The sequence below is a fragment of the Sminthopsis crassicaudata genome, chromosome 5 (genome assembly GCF_048593235.1).
Source record: "Sminthopsis crassicaudata isolate SCR6 chromosome 5, ASM4859323v1, whole genome shotgun sequence".
Lineage (NCBI taxonomy): Eukaryota > Metazoa > Chordata > Mammalia > Dasyuromorphia > Dasyuridae > Sminthopsis > Sminthopsis crassicaudata.
The window spans coordinates 63,257,775-63,274,306 of NC_133621.1; the positions used below are offsets into that span (position 1 = coordinate 63,257,775).

Sequence of the window (16,532 nt, forward strand, 5' to 3'; positions counted from 1 at the left end):
GGAATTGGATTATAAGGTCTTAATGATGGCCTGAGCTGTCCTATCTGTTCCTCTTTTCAAATTTTGCTTAAAAACTTTTAAAATGCTTCATGTACATTCTTCTACTGCCTTCAATCCCTTCTGGAATTTGTGTTGTTAATAAATATGACCAGAGACAAAGTTCAGTTTCATCTCTGGAGAGTCCTTGACCTGTCTTTTTTTCTTTCTTTCTTTCAAGTCTCTCTTGCAATTTTTATGTTATTGGCAAAAATTTAGCTTATTTATTATACGGTGATGTGTTTTTCATCAATCAGTAGATAGCACTTGAAACCTTTCAGATAAGCATCATCAGTTTCATTTAAGACTTAGCAAATTAGAAAAAAAAAAGCTTAAATTTGATGTAATTCCATGTTTTTCTCCCCATTTGGAAATCTGAACTATTGTTAGTTTTTACACAAGAACTTTTCATAATTGAATTAATGCGGCGTTTTTATCTTACAGCATTGTCATACTAACTTAGCATTTGTTGATTATTTTCAGGCATATGTGATGATCATGTTGAAGATATTTCAGGAATTCAGCATTTGACGAGTGATTCAGACAGTGAAGTTTACTGTGACTCTATGGAACAATTTGGACAAGAAGAGGTAAAAAAATGACATTTTCTAATAGGTAAGTTTTCAAAGTGGTTTATCAGGAATTACATGCACAGCATCTGTTCATCACTTTGAAAACATACCTCTAAAATTATGTCATTTGTATTTTATTACCACTTGATAATTTAAAAAATTTTTTTGGTTTTTTTCTCTCTAAGAATTATTTAAATTCTCTAAAATTCTCAGTTTAAATACCCTGAGACATGTGAAATAAAGAGATGGTTCTTTAAGATACAGATCCCAGCTGTAGATCTTGATTTAAGTTAGAAGCTAACTTCTTAAAGAGGCAAATAATTGACTTGAAACATTGAAGAATACCCACACTATCCCACTTAGACTGTTTTTAAGTGTAATTAACATTCCCGGTTCCCAATTTATCCCTTCAGATGATTGCAATTTAGACTAGAAAGATGTTTGCAAAAATTTATATAAAAAAGAAAACTAAATGTACATTTATTGTCTGGAATTCCTCTATGCTATGATCTCTAAAAACAGCTGGAGAGCTGCTTATATTTGTTTGAAATTTGTAGGTTATTTTCCTTCAAAATAGTTCTGGTTTTTACCCCTGAAAAGAAATTTATAGAAAAAAAGGAAATAAGCATTTATTGAGCACCTGCTATGTGGCACACACAATGCTAAGTGCTTTTCAAATATCTCATTTAAAAAAACGATAATACTGTTCCTCTTTCCAGTTGAGAAAACTGGGGTAAATAAAGGTTAAGTACTTGTAATATCATAATAGCTTTTTATTTTTTGTTCCAAATATATGCAAAGATAATTTTCAATATTCACCCTTATAAAACTTTGTGTTCCAAATTTTTCTCTCTTCTTCCTACCCCCCTTCTCTGTACAGCAAGCAATCCAAAATAGCTTAAATATATGTAATACTTCTAAAAGCATTTCCATATTTTTCATGCTGAGCAAGAAAAATCAGATGAAAAGGAGAAAAAATGAGAAAGAAAAAAATAACAAAAAACAACAAAAAAGGTGAAAAGACTGCTTTCATTTGTTTTCAGTCCCTGTAGTTCTCTTTCTATATGCTGATGGCTCTTTCCATCATATGAGGTGATGCTGGAATCACCTCACTGTTGAAAAGCTGCTGAGGGACTTTGAACTCAGATCTTCCTGCCCCCAGGGCCAGTGCTAGAATCACCATACCATCTAGCTGCACCTAGATTTCTTTCTTTCTTTCTTTCTTTCTTTCTTTCTTTCTTTCTTCCTTCCTTCCTTCCTTCCTTCCTTCCTTCCTTCCTTCCTTCCTTCCTTCCTTCCTTCCTTCCTTCCTTCCTTCCTTCCTTCCTTCCTTCCTTCCTTCCTTCCTTCCTTCCTTCCTTCCTTCCTTCCTTCCTTCCTTCCTTCCTTCCTTCCTTTCTTTCTTTCTTTCTTCCTTTCTTTCTTTCTTGTCAATTGGGGTTAAGTGACTTGCCTAGGGTCACACAGCCAGGAAGTGTTAAGTGTCTGAAACCTGATTTGAACTCAGGTCCTCCTGACTTCAGGGCTGGTGCTCTATCTACTACACCAGATCATTGCCCTGGTTTCAGTAATTTTGAGTTGTTGTTGTTGTTGTTTGTTTGTTTTTCAAAAAGTTGAGTTGTCTTCTCCTTAATTTTCATTTCTCTAACTATAGTCATTCTGTTGTTAGATAAATATTAAGGTCTGCCATATTTTGACTGCGTTTGTCTTCACAGCACCAAACAGAAGTGATTTGATAATTAGTTCATTGGATTGTATAGACAACTAATTTCATTTACCCAGGCCAAAAAGAAATGCTACTATGAAGTCTAAATTGTCAAGAATATTCTAGAATAGACTAAGCTCTATGTATTCATTCTCTTTTTTTCGTTGATTAGTTCCAAGTTTTCTACTTCAAATTATTTTTAATTCCTTGAAAAAGAGAACAGATGTACCAAATATTACATTTTGAAATGTCTTATTAATCAAGTTCAGATACTTTTTAGAAAACTATTTCTCAAAAAGACAGGATCCCATTTAAGCTTGTTTGCTTTTCCTTGTGACACCCTAGTCGTTACCTGATAAAATTATTTTCTTCACTGAAAGAATAGTTCTTGGTGTTAAGCAGAAATTTTATTCTTTTTATGTGGGAAATGTGTATGCCCCTTTTCTCCCTTAGTGTTGAAGTAGCTTTGGCCAAATCCCACCAGGAAAATCTTGAAATCAAATCAGTGGAAAGTAATCTGCCAAGTCTCTTGTTTGGTTTGATTTACTAAATTGTTAGACTAAATAACAAGTAGAGCCATGATATAGGTGATTTTTGTTATGAACATCTTGCCTAAGTGGTTTCCACCTGTTTGGGTTTTTTTTAAAAGAGTTGTGACCTTTTATTTTTTGAGAATTAAATGTAATATTTTTCTGAATGTGGATGTGATTGTATTTTACATTTATTGTCTCAACAAGAAAATGGTCGAATTTAAGCTCTCAATGAGCCTTCAGATCTGTTTGAAGTTCAGTGTTTTGTTCTGTGACCCTGGGCAAGTCACTTAACCCCAGTTGCCTCAGCAAAAAAAAAAAATAAATAAAAAGTCACTGTTTAGATATAAACCAAAACATTTTCATTTCTTCTTCATTTACACTTTTCTTTTATGATAAATGTATTTTGTGTGTGTGTGTGTATGTGTATGTGTATGTGTGTGTGTGTATAAATGTATAACAGGCATTTGCTGTTTGTAGAATTGAATTTACAAGGTCAGCCAGGAAAGATATATAATAAAGAAATCAAAAATATATTCACCACTCAAGCTCCTATTAGACCTTAATACTTAATAGTATCTTATCCATTTTTTGAATGTTAGCTCCTTCCCCTCCCCACCCCCTGAATTGTAATTTTATTGATATTGAGAACTCTTAGTGACCAGATTCTCATAAGTGAAGCAGATTGAATCATGGCAGATGTTACCCTTTTCTTTGTGACCCCTTTTGGGGATTTCTTGGCAAAGATATTGGAGTGGTTGGCATCCTTCTCCAGATTGAGGAAACCAAGGCAGGCAGAATTAAGTGACTTGCTCACGGTCATACAGCCTGGACAGGTCTGAGCTGGGATTTGAATTTAGGAAGATGAGTCTCCACGATGCCAGACATGGTGCTCTGTGTATTGTGGTGCCCCCAATTACCCATTAATCTTCATTTATTAGCGTTGCCTGAGGTATTTAGAAATTAAGTGGACTTGTCCTGGGTATGTGTCTGAGGCAAGACTTGAACCCAGCTTTTCTGGTCCTTCAGCTGAGTTCTTTAACCACTACTCCAGTGGTATCAGACTCAAATAGGAAAAGGGCTGACTATTGAAAATAAGAATCCTTGTAGGCTATACATCTCAACTTTGAAAAAGTCACATGTTAATATTATCTGTTTATGGTATTTTAATTTTGTTACTATTTTTTAGTTACACTTTAATCTGTTTCAGATTGCAGTGGTGGGGCTATGTATTTGATATCATTGGACATTAATTTATAGAAAAATAAATTGTGTCATGTCTGCCAAACACTGTGTTTTCAAGTATAGGAAAATATGAGCCATTTTAATTTCCCTTGGCTTTTGATCATTTTTGTTTCTATTTCTGCCATATGTCATTGCATCTGTTCTTCTTAGTAGCTCAGTGATAAGAACATAAAAATTGCCACACTGATCCAGCCACATGATTCAACCACCCCGGATTTTGTTTTTGATTGAAGCACTGAGAACATTTTAGAGAAGTACATGATTGTCATCTTGGTCTCATCCTTGAAGCTATTGGTGTACCCTAAACATCCTAGTTTTCCCTGATCACCTAAGGTTCAAAGTACAACTTAACATGTTCAAAGTTTTAGGTAAACCTTTGCATAGACTTAAAGAGATTAAAAGTCTTCAGCCCAGAATAATGAAGAAAAGGATATAACCAGAACCTAGACAAATCACTTGGTTAGAAGAAACATAAATTTGTTAGTAAGTGCTGGAATGCTAACCTGGGAAAGTACCAAGATAGTTGGAAAGTTCATAATAAAGGACTTTAGAGCTCCATATCCAGGTACCTCCCAGGGAACTTAAAATAAGCTTCTGAGTGTAATCTTTGAACCATTGGTTGTTATTGGAGAAATCACAGAAAATTGAAAACAGAAGTCTGGAACCAGGTCAGTGTATTTTCTCTTTCTCACAAAAGGGAAAAGGGTAGATTCTGAAAAGTTCAGGTTAATAAACTTAATCTTAACTAGTGGCCACATTCTAGAAGAAATTATCAAACCAATTATGTGTAAACTCATTGATAAGAAGATGGCTGTTACTAGGAGCAAGGACAGATTTATGGAATAACTAGTCATGTCCAACTGATTTCATTTCCATTTTTGATAGGTTTGCTAGATTATTAGAGTAGAATATATTGTAGGTTGATTTCATCAAAGCATTTGACAATTTTTCATTAATTCTCTTTTGGACATCATCGTGGGGTAATAGTGTAAAGGAAGCTGGATGATGGTACATTTAAATGGCTTTAAACCCTAATAGAACTATACCAAAGTAGAATGTGTTGTCTTGAGTCTCCCTTACTGGAGGTCTTCAAAGCCCACTTGTTTATGAGGTTACAGAAGGGGTTTTTATTCAGATCTAGGTTAGACTTAGCTGATCTCTAATTCCCCCCTTCAATTCAGGGATTGAAATATTGATGCTGTCAACTTGGTTGCTCATCTGTCCCTGTTTTCCTTTCAGAACTAATTCCAATCTGTTTCCCCTTCTTATTGATTCTAGAATGGCCTGTTCAAACAGGCAGTTGTTGGTTCTTTCTCTTTTTCCATTAGCTTGATTCCTTCTTACACTCAAATGATCTGTATTAACCTTAGTGCCTAGCATGATGTTTTGTTCCATAAATGTTTAATTGAATTGAGTCCTTTTTTTCTTTTGTATGAAGATAATTAAATTTAATTTTTGCTTCTCTTTAGACTTTGCATTTTCCCAATTCCCCTGATCATAGGTTTTCTATCAGATGGCTAGAAATCTATACTTATTTTTACATTTTTATCATAAACGTGTGGAATTTTCATTGTGAGATTCACATATTTTGTTTTTCTGATAATAGTTTTATTCTCTTCTTGTTTACATTGTCTGACCTCATTCTTCCTTTAGATCTTGTACGTACCCTATAAAGATCATATACCATGAGTATATGCTTTTCACCAAACTATTATATCACCTCTATGAAGTCCTTCAGATGAAGAAGTTAATGAGCTTTATTTCGGTTATATTTCAGCCCTCTTTGAGAGGTTGAAATTTAGTTCACAGAGAATTATTATTAACAGTTTCTGCATTGTCTAAAGTTACAAATGAAAGAGACCACATACCTGTTTAATGATATGGATAATGGTTTGGAAACTATACTAAACCTAAAACAAATGGTGATTTTAAAAGTTATAAACAATCTATTTTGGTCCGTTACCTTACTATGAGGTTCATATTTTTATGTTCTAAAAGATTCAATGGCATTTAGTTTCCATTCAACCTTGGACACCAGTAGCAAAAAGACTTATGTGGGTATGAGTGGTAGCTACAGGTTTGTGTGTAAGATGGTATCTTAAAATTATCATCTTTTTTTTTTTTTTTCTGGCATTTTACCCATTTAGTAGCTTTTAATCTTTTCAGTTTAAAAGGAATTTAAAAGGAAATAACATTTCATTATTTAACAAATGCTCATACTGGAAATTTATTTTTTCTCTTAAATATCTAACTATAGGAGACATGAAAAATTCATTCACTCATTTATTCAATAAGCATTAAGCACCTACTATGTGCCAGGCACTGTGCTTACACTGAAAAAAATTATGGAAAATGATTATAAAACTTTATGCTTTTAAAATCATCTTATTTTCTCCCTCTCCTAAACTTACACATAATAGAATGAATTTTACACTTTTATGTAAATTGTAGGTAGTATGTCTATTTTAAGCATTTTAAGCATTGTCCCTGAATTGTTGTAAAAGTCAGATTTCAAAGTAACCTTTAGGGTAGTTGAGCCTCCCCCCCCCCCTTTTTTTTTCATTAAATTGGAAACTCTAAATAATTGCTTTAATAGGTCCTATTTTTTAATCATCTGCTTTTAAATTTTCCAGCCAGTCTAATGAAGATTAAATTCTGGTCCTAATCCTTTAATGTATTTGCTTAAGAGAAAATGTCAATATGTTAAACTTTCATTATATTGAAAATTAATTGGAGAAATATTTTTAGAAAGGATTTGCTTTCAAATAATCATGAAGATTTTAGAGAGCCTTATTTTAACAAAATGCTGTTTTTGATTTCTAGTCTTTAGAAATCTTTTCATCAAACAAAGGACCATTTAGATATTCATCTCATTATTTGGGAGGAGATCACAGTCAACTTTTGGAAAATTCTGGTCTTACTGAAGAAGTTTGCATTGCCTCGGGAAATCTTCGGGTTGGAGATATTGCTGTAGAAGGAAAAGGAGAAGTAAAGCATGGTGGGGAAGATGGCAGACCCAGCAGTGGAGCACCCCAACGAGAGAAACGGGGTGGGGAAAAGGAAGAATTCTCTGGTGTGAGAAGGGGGAGAGGTATGTCTTTCTCAAGTATTTTTCTGAAATGCCTGTTTCCAAAATTATGCAGCAGTGTCAGTAGTTGATGCTAGAGGCTTCAGGACTGTCATATATGCCATCTGACAAGTGAGATTTCAATAAATAGTAATGGCCAGCACTTTGGAGGAGATGCAAAGTGAGATAAGAGGTTAGAGGAATGGGGCCTGGAAAAAAGGCCCTACGACAGGAATCATTAATGGAAAGCTGCAGAAGCCTTTTAGTGTATTGCCAGAGACATTAAAGGTATGGAGAAGATAATAATGGACCAGAGAAATTTGGAAGAGAGGATATTTTAGACATGTAGTGAAGGCATAGGCACAGTAGCACTAGCAACTGCAGCAGGGTTCAAGTTGTGTACATAGTCTGCTCTGGTCTAGTCTGGGTTGAGTGAATGGAGGATCAAAAGGTAGGGAGTGCTGGAGTTTGAGGGTCTTGAACACCAGCAAAAGGAGTCAGAATTTTACTTGATTATGTAGTGAAACATTTAAAAAGCTTAATTGATGTCTTTGCATCATAGTTACTTTCCAGATGTCTTGTGCTACTGTTACCTGTTAAGCCTAAGCCTCTAACTAAGAAAAGAAAAAATTGAGCAAAACCATCAATTACATTGATATCATCATTTCCCTGGCTCAGCTTATTTATCTCTGTGCATATCATTTTAGCTGTCATTCCCTGAATTATTAATATTTGTTATTTCTTTTAGTGAAGTGATATTAAACTACATTAATTCCTTTTTCTTTTTTTTTTTTGCTTTGCTTTTTTTTTTTTTTAATTTTTATTTTATTTTATAATTATAACATTTTTTTGACAGTACATATGCATGGGTAATTTTTTACAGCATTATCCCTTGCACTTACTTCTATTCAGATTTTTTCCCTTCCTCCCCCAACCCCCTCCCCCAGATGGCAAGCAGTCTTATATATGTTAAATATATTACAGTATATTCTAGATACAATATATGTGTGTAGAACCGAATTTTTTGTTGCACAGGAAGAATTGGATTCAGAAGGTAAAAATAACGGTTTACATTCATTTCCCAGTGTACATTAATTCCTTAGTTGATGGATACCTACTTTGCTATTAAAGATTTTTTTTTAAACAGAGAATTGACATGACCAAATTCTGTTATTCTGATTCTTGTCTGATTCTCCCATAGACTAGGGCACAATAAGTTTCTTAAAATGGTAGGAGAAATGGTTTTACCTCCATTCTTTGTATAGAGTCTTTGAAGTATCCAAGCTTATGTCCTTATACAACTACTGTAACTGTCATGTGACAAAACAGTAGAAATTTTTCTGTATATGTCAGAACCTAAATTTCTCTTCCAATTTTCATAAATTTCTCCCTTCCAAACTTTCTCATCACTATCTGCATGTCATTATTTTCCTAGTCTGGGTGGAAACCAAAGTGCTTTCCAATTGTTTTCTCAGCCACTCCTTAAAAGCTACTCTATTGTAAATTGTTAATTATTAATTGATCATGTGTCCACCCTTTTCCCAAATCAGTATAGTGGTCCAGAATTTCATTCTCAATTCCAGCTAGAGCACTTAGTTGTTCTTATACAAATCAGTTATCAAAAGAAGAATATTACTACAATTTCTAAACAATGTTGTATAGTAAGATAAGTAACATTTATATAGCAATTTAAAATCTTCAGAGCACTTTATACACATTGGCTCATTTGAACTTCAACAATACTATGACAGTAGATACTATAGTAACTGAGACTCTGGCCATGTGATCTACTTGGTCACATAGTCAAAGTCAGATTCAGGAATTGGATCAAAATCTCCTGAATGTGAAATATAGCACACCTTCCCTACACCATGAAGACTTTGGGAGTGCTTAACACTTTTGCCATCCAACAGGAAGAGAATTTCATTTTAGCAGGTCTCTAACAACTCTAGCAATCATTCAGTGGCTAAAGTATCTACTATTTGATCCTGTCAGTTTGGGTGATGTACCAACTCTGCTGAACACTGAGACTACAGAGATAAAAAGGAAATAAAATAATACTCTCAGGAATTTTTTAGTGGGGTGATACACATCCAAACCCAAGTTTCTGCTTAATTAATTTTTTTTTTTTGGTTACCAGGGTAGATTTTGGAGGAGGAAGAAATGACTTATGATACAAAATAATTTTCAGTTTAATTTACTTAAAGGAAAAAAGAATTAAAGGGGAAAGCATGGAGTGACACTAACCTTCCTTCTCTAGCCAGATATGAAAAGTTCCAAGCTCTTCTTGCTCATAGGTCTCTTTGCTAGTTGATCTTTCAGGATGCATGTACTCTGTGCTCTAAGACATTTTACTCACAGGAATTAGTTTAATCTTCTTGGCTATTTTTAACAAGTAGCTCATTGCTCAAGAACTTAGTTTTGGTTTTTCTTTGCCTCTCCTATAAAGCCCAGACTCCTCTGCCAAATGATAAAAATCTTTGCCTGTTATCCTTCCTTTCCATTTATTTAATTAACCTTTTTTTTTTTTTTTTTTTAAATTACTCATTGTCTAATCCTATCCTGGAAAATAGTGAATATGAATAAGAATAGAAGGTAGGAATGGCATGCTGACAGGATTTTCATAGCTCCATTGTCTGTGCTAGGATCTATTCTCCTGTTTCCTATGAACAGCAGGTATAAAGATTTGTTTATGAAGAAGCTTACTATAGGAGAATTAATGGCTTGTGGTTGTCTCAACTTTCACAGGATTAATTTTTTCAATATCTGCCTATTTTGGTTGCTTCAATGTAGGCCACCGGATGCAGCATTTGGGTGATGGGATTCATAGTGGCCACATGGGCAGTGGAGGTGATGGAGAACGATGGGGTTCTGACAGAGGATCTGGAGGCAGCCTCAACGAGCAGATTGCAGTGGCTCTCATGCGAATGCAAGAAGACATGAAGAACATCCTTCAGAGACTGCACACACTGGAGACACTGGCTGCCTCACAGGTGGACAGACATTCCCCTCTTTTGGTTGCTTTTTCCCCCCTTCTAATTCCCTTGACTTTTTTGTACTGCGTATTTGTACTTTGAAAGTACTGAGTGCCTGGTTACCTGAGGGATAGAGAATGATAGAGAAAGGATGCAAAAAGGTGATGTAGCTAGAAGGAAGATCACCAAAGAGAAACACATTCAGTTTTGTCTCAACCTGAAATCCATAGTAAGGCCAAGAAATGACATTGTAAGATGCTCTGAGAACTCCTTTCTGTCCCCTTACTGTCCTTACCACTTTGGGCAGGTAGCAGTGCAGCACCTGTTCTCGCTTTTCATGTGGCCTCTACAAATATGGCAGTAAGTACTCTTGGCTCTTGGAAGGAGGTGGTCAGGGGTTCATCAAAGAAAACACATTCCCTGTTTGCATTTCCAGTTGGACACATTAAATACAAACTTCATTACTTTACTCTTTTTGGCATAGGCACACCCTGCTGTAAATCAGATTCCTTTCCTTGTATCCTATGCAGGCTGGCCATAAGTTGTCTCTTTCTTGGTTGTAATTACTACTCTTTCTGTTTACAAGTCTCTGATGATGTCCTTTATGCCACTTTGTTGGTAAAGCATTGCAGCCCACCATCTGCCTCTCTCTGGGTGACCTACACCTTTAATTCTTTGGAAACTGGGATTCTGTGCTTTATAACCAAGCAACAGAACTGGAAGATTAATGATATTGAAAAGATGGGCCTTTTTCATGAAAAAACTGGGTCAATTAAAAAACTCACGGTACTTTGCAAAAGACAACTTGTCTAAAAGACTTTTTTGGGACCAGTTTGTGATCCAGGTGCAGTATTTTTCTAAGGTGTATGTATCAGTGAACCAACTTCATGGACTGACCATTCAACTATATAGCATAATCTGGGCAATAAGTCTTCTGTAGTTCTAGTTTTTCCTGTGTTTAGTTTGGCTAAAAAATTTGGATTGATTATGGCTCTTACTCATGAAGTCTTGCACCATCTTTGAGCTTGATGCGATCAGTGTATCATCATTCATAAATAGAAGCATCTGGAGAACTTTACCATTTAGCTTCCATTATATAGCCTCCATTATATTGGCAAATACTTTTGATGAACAAATATGTTCTTATTTTTTGCCTCAGGTGATAGAATTAATCAAAGGGTCATCAAACACATGTCTTTGTATTACATCTTTCCAGCAATCATGTATGACTATCACTTGTGTGGGAAACACCTTGTCAATGGAGAGCTTTCAGGTTGTATTTTGTAGTACTAAATCAAATGCTTTTTAATAATCAAAAATAAACACAGTGGGATTTTATGTTCTCTAACTTTCCAGTGAGTTTTGTGATTGTAAAAAAGAGGACTGCCATAAGATAGAAGTTATGAAAGCAGAACAAGACCATACAGTGATCATGTCCAAAAGAGTAATTCTCTTTGCCTTGTGCCTGTCACATGGTAGATACTTTGATTTAGTAGAAACTTTCAGGTTTTGTGTGACCCTGACTGCAGTTCCTTGGTGCCTAACCCAATTCTTTCTGGATGCCCTCAATGCATTTTCTTTAACATTTAAGCTTTGGGTTTTTGTAGAGGGTCACAGTCAGTGGGGAAACTCTGGGTGAGGTATAAGACCCTTCAGCCCAGAAAGAATCTGTTAACAATATGTGGTTCAGTTCCCCATCTCCCTTAAGGGTTCTGGGCCTTCCTCAGAAGTCAGGGAGAGGTGACAATCTGAGTTGTAGTTGAAACAGTGTAATACCAAGTGGCAAACAGTCATCTACATACAATAGCAAATTGTTTATGTGGTCCCACATGCACAGTATTGTTTTTGTTACATTATAAAAAGGGGAAAGCCCTTGAAATAAACAGACTCCATTTTTTCACTGTCCTCAGAGTCCTGCCTCATCACTTCTCCACTAGAAGATATATTTTAATCACCCCAGTGTGGGGGCTTTAGAAACCAATGGTACATTTTGTCACCCCAGCTTAAGGGCTCTAAAAAGCAGGACACAATAGGTTTTAGTCATTCAATTTCTGAGATTTTATTCTTTGAGTTTTCTTGCAAGAGGTAATGGATAGTTTTACCACTTTTATTTTGCCCTCTAATTTTTTTTTCTAAGCTAATTTTTTAAAAATTACTTATTTAAAATTTTTTCTCTATATTTTAAACAATTTTTAATGGGAAATTTTCATTTATTGAAAATTACAAGATTAAATGAAACAAAGGAAAGAATTTATATTCCTGAATATAAAAACAACTTTCTTTATTTACTTGGATTAAACATGTGCAGTTCTTTTAAACATATTTCCATAACATGCTGTATAAGAAAAATCAGATCAAAAAGTGAAAGAAAAAAAAACACGAAAAGAAAACAAACAACAACACACACATACACATACAAAATGAAAATACTATACTTTGATCTACATTTAGTCTCCATATTTCTCTCTCTGGATACAGATGGCATTTTCATTCCTAAGTCTGTTGGAATTGGCTTGAATCACCTCATTGTTAAAAAGAGCCAAGTCCATCACAGTTGATCATCATATAATTTTATTGTTGCTTTATACAATGTTCTCTTGATTCTGCTCACTTCATTCAGCATCAGTTCATGTAAGTCTTTCTAGGCTTTTCTGAAATCAGCCTGCTAATCATTTCTTATAGAACAATAATATTCCATTACATTCATATATCATAACTTATTCAGCCATTCTCCAAATGATGGGCATCCACTCAGTTTCCAGTTCCTTGAAAATATAAAAAGGACTGCTACAAATATTTTTGCACATATAGTTCCTTTTCCTTTTTTTATGATCTGTTTAAGTGGCCCAATAGAGACACTGCTGGATCAAAAAGTTTGACCTTTTGGGCATAGTAAAACAATTAAAAATTTGTATTTTTTACATTTATTTTTAAAACTTTGAGTTTTAGATTCTTTCTCTTTTCCTCACTCCCAGCTCCTATTAAGGAAACACATGTGAAGTTATGGAAAACATTTCCATAAAAGTCATAATGTGAAAGAAAATACAGATCTTCTTCCCTAAAAACCCTCAAGAAAAATAAAGTTAAGAGAGGAGAGAGACAGAGACATACACACACACACACACACACACACACACACACACACACACACACGGAGATTATAGGCTTCAATCTATATTCAGACACAATTAGTTCTTTCTGTGGATATGGATAGGATTTTTCATCATAAGTCCTTCAAAGTAATCGTGCATCATTGTATTGGTGAGAATAGCAATGTTATTCACACTGTTATCCCAGAATTGCTTTGTGCACAGTACATTTCATTTTGCTTGAGTTCATGGAGGACTTGCCAGGTTTTTCTGAGAGCATCCTGTTCATCATTTCCCATAGAACAATAATATTCCACCATAATCACATACCACAATTTATTCAGCCATTCCCTAATTGATGGGCATCCCTTCAGGCTTTTGCCCTGAGAGGTGCTATAAATATTTTTGTACATATAGATCCTTTCTCCCACCTCCCCCTCCTTTTTTTTTTTTTTTTAATCTCTTATGGGATTTTTGCCTAGTAGTGGGTTTTTGTTTGTTTGTTTGTTTGTTTTAGGTCAGAAAGTATGCCTGATTTTATAGTTTTTTGACATAGTTCGTGTCTTTTGATCATTTATCAATTAGGTCATGGATCTTATTATTTTTTTTTAATAAATTTAACTCAATTCCCTTTATGTTGAGAAATTATTGCCCTCTGATTCTGATAGGCAAGGACATTTTTTCCTTATATTTTCTTGAAATTGCATTCAGGTTTTTGTTGTTGTTGTTGATGTTAAATTGGTTTTCAAGGAGTCCAATGATACTTGTTTTCCAGGTCAGTGATTTTTGTCATTAGGCATCATACATTTTCTTCTATTTTTTCAGTCTTTTGATTTTCCTTTTATCTTTTTTGGTGGTCTTACTGAGTCACTGAATTACATTTGGTTTATTTAGAGTTCAAGAGTTTGGTTTCTTGGGTAAGATTAATCATTTTCTCTTCTAAGCTATTTATTCTCCTTTTAGACCTTGTGCAAAAGCCATTTTTGTTTTTCTTTTGAGCCTCTGCTTGCAGTTGGGATGGAGTTCAATTTTTGGTGCTGGTCAGTATTGTCTTAGATCTGTTTTTCCTCAGCTTTAGTTTCTGAATTGGGGCATTGCTTTAGAATCAGGCTTTGCTTTTGGATGGGATGGTCAGCCTTATTTTTTTTTTGGTCCTGCATTTTTTTGACTGACCTCTCTCCCGGGATCTCTCTGCTATCTCGGGTTAATGTTTATCTTGCCTGGGTCCGTATTGGTGTGACACCTCACTTCTCTGTTCAACAGCATGCTAGTTACTGCCTGCCACTTATCCCTGAGTCTTCTAAGATCTTCACACTGAGGCTTTCTGGCCCCCTTGGTGGGGCTATCTTAAAGGAGCCCTTTGCACTTATTGTTTCAATTCTGGCTTGGCTGGACTCAGATTAGGAGGAAGGAGGCCAGCTATTGTTTTATGCAGATATGGGCTGGAAGAAGTCACTTATTGTAGTTGCTCTTTGGATTTTTTGATCATTCAAGTGTGATGTTTAACTTTAGGGATTTTCTGAAATAGGTATGTTGAGGCTGAATGTCTTGCCTTCTATTCCGGCTGCTGTTTGGGCAGGAATAGACTGTCCTTTCTAAACACATTTTCCCCAGAATCTGAAGTAGTGTAGACACAGTAGGCACTGGAGAATAGTCTCACTGAATTGCATCATCATTCTTGAGTCCCTTGGCCTCTAAATCCTCCCCTGTTTAAATTTTAGAGGAATATGATTTGTAAGATAATGAGAATGGGAACTTCTGAGTTGAAAGGTGCTATGCCTACATAATATTTTTATAAAATCTGCAACATTAGAATGACTATCACTTGCTGAGCCAGATTTTCCCTGCATTACATTTTAATTTTGTGCACCAAGGCCATAACTGAATGATCCAGTCAGCTTACATCACTTTGTGAAGGGAGTGGTACCTGGTTTACTTATGAGGGAGTGGTTTCTATTTATTTTGGCTTCCTTGTTCCCTGAAAATGTCCCAAGGACAACTGGGAATTAGAGGTTTTGGTGGAATTCCCACTGCCCTTAGAAGAGCCTGCCTTTCTCACCTATTAATCAATTGCCATGGTACATATTTAGGTGAAGACAGTCACCCTTTAATCTGAATTAATCTCTTATAACTTTAAGAACAATAACCTTTTAATCACCTTTTATTAGCAAAGTAATTTTCATGACTTTTTTTTTGTAATTCACAAGTGGCTTGTATAATTTTTTTTAATTTTTTCTGAAATCATCCTGCTCGTCGTTTATTATAGCACAATGATATTTTACCCCAATCATATAACCTAGCTTCTTCCCCAATTGATGGGCATTCCCTTAATTTCCAATTCTTTGCTACCACAAAAAGAGCTGCTATAAATATTTTTGAACATATACATCCTTTTCCCCCCATATTTGATCATTTTGAGATGCAGATCAATTGCTAGATCAAAGAGTATGGTCTTTGGGCATAATTCCAACGTGTTTTCCAGAATGGATGGACCATTTGATAACTCCACAAATAGTGAATTGGTGACTCAATTTTTCCACCTCCCCTTCAGCATTTGTCATTTTCTTTTCCCTTAATTGCATTCTAAATCAAATCACTAGCCTGGTATATATTATGTCTGGTTCACACTACCCTCAGAGAATATAGAATCTAGCTTAATATTTTATGTTCATTGTTACTCTGAAGCAAGAAATCATAAGCATATTTTATTTACCCCAGCATTGCTCAAATGATAAATCCTTTCACCAGCCCCTGTTCACCTGACCCTGTCAGGTCCTGTTCTTTGGATGCCTGCTCTTCAAGCCTAGGGACTATTTCACTTCTGTATCTGAAATCCTAATGTGCATGGCACAGAACAGGCCCTTTTAATCAAGGAATATCCATAGATTTATTGTATTCATGTGATTGTATGCTTAAAATTTGAAAATTTCTTGTTAATGCTCTTGACTTTCTTATTAAATAAAATTAGGTCAGGGAAATTGAGTTAGCTATTCCAGAAAGGGTACCTGAAGTCAGGAAACCATAATCTGAGTTTTATTTTTGCCATTTACTGGCTATTTGGCATTGGTGAGTAATTTTACTTGTTTGGGCCTCAGTTTCCCCATTATAAGATGAGTGGGGGGAATTTGGACTAGATAACTTACAAGTTTCCTTCCGGTTCCAAGTTCCTCATCTCTGGGGCTGAGCTGGAGATGGAAGAGGGCTACTCCAGTGTCTGATAAAGTATTTAGTTACCTGGCCTAATCTGCCACTCATTAAAGCAACACAGATACCAAGCAACTATAAAGCTGTAAGACTTTGTGTTTTGTAAGTT

The 16,532-nt window shown here is 35.2% G+C and overlaps 1 protein-coding gene across 4 annotated transcripts in view; it reads left to right on the forward strand.

The window, feature by feature from the left end:
• Positions 1-16,532, forward strand: part of ACBD5 (acyl-CoA binding domain containing 5) — a 58,718-nt gene that overhangs the window by 33,489 nt on the left and 8,697 nt on the right. For all 4 annotated transcript variants that reach the window (XM_074266990.1, XM_074266993.1, XM_074266992.1 and 1 more), the window contains 3 exons: positions 520-626; positions 6,912-7,179; positions 9,949-10,148. In XM_074266990.1, the coding sequence (XP_074123091.1) occupies positions 520-626; positions 6,912-7,179; positions 9,949-10,148 (575 nt within the window). The remainder of the gene's footprint in view (positions 1-519; positions 627-6,911; positions 7,180-9,948; positions 10,149-16,532) is intronic.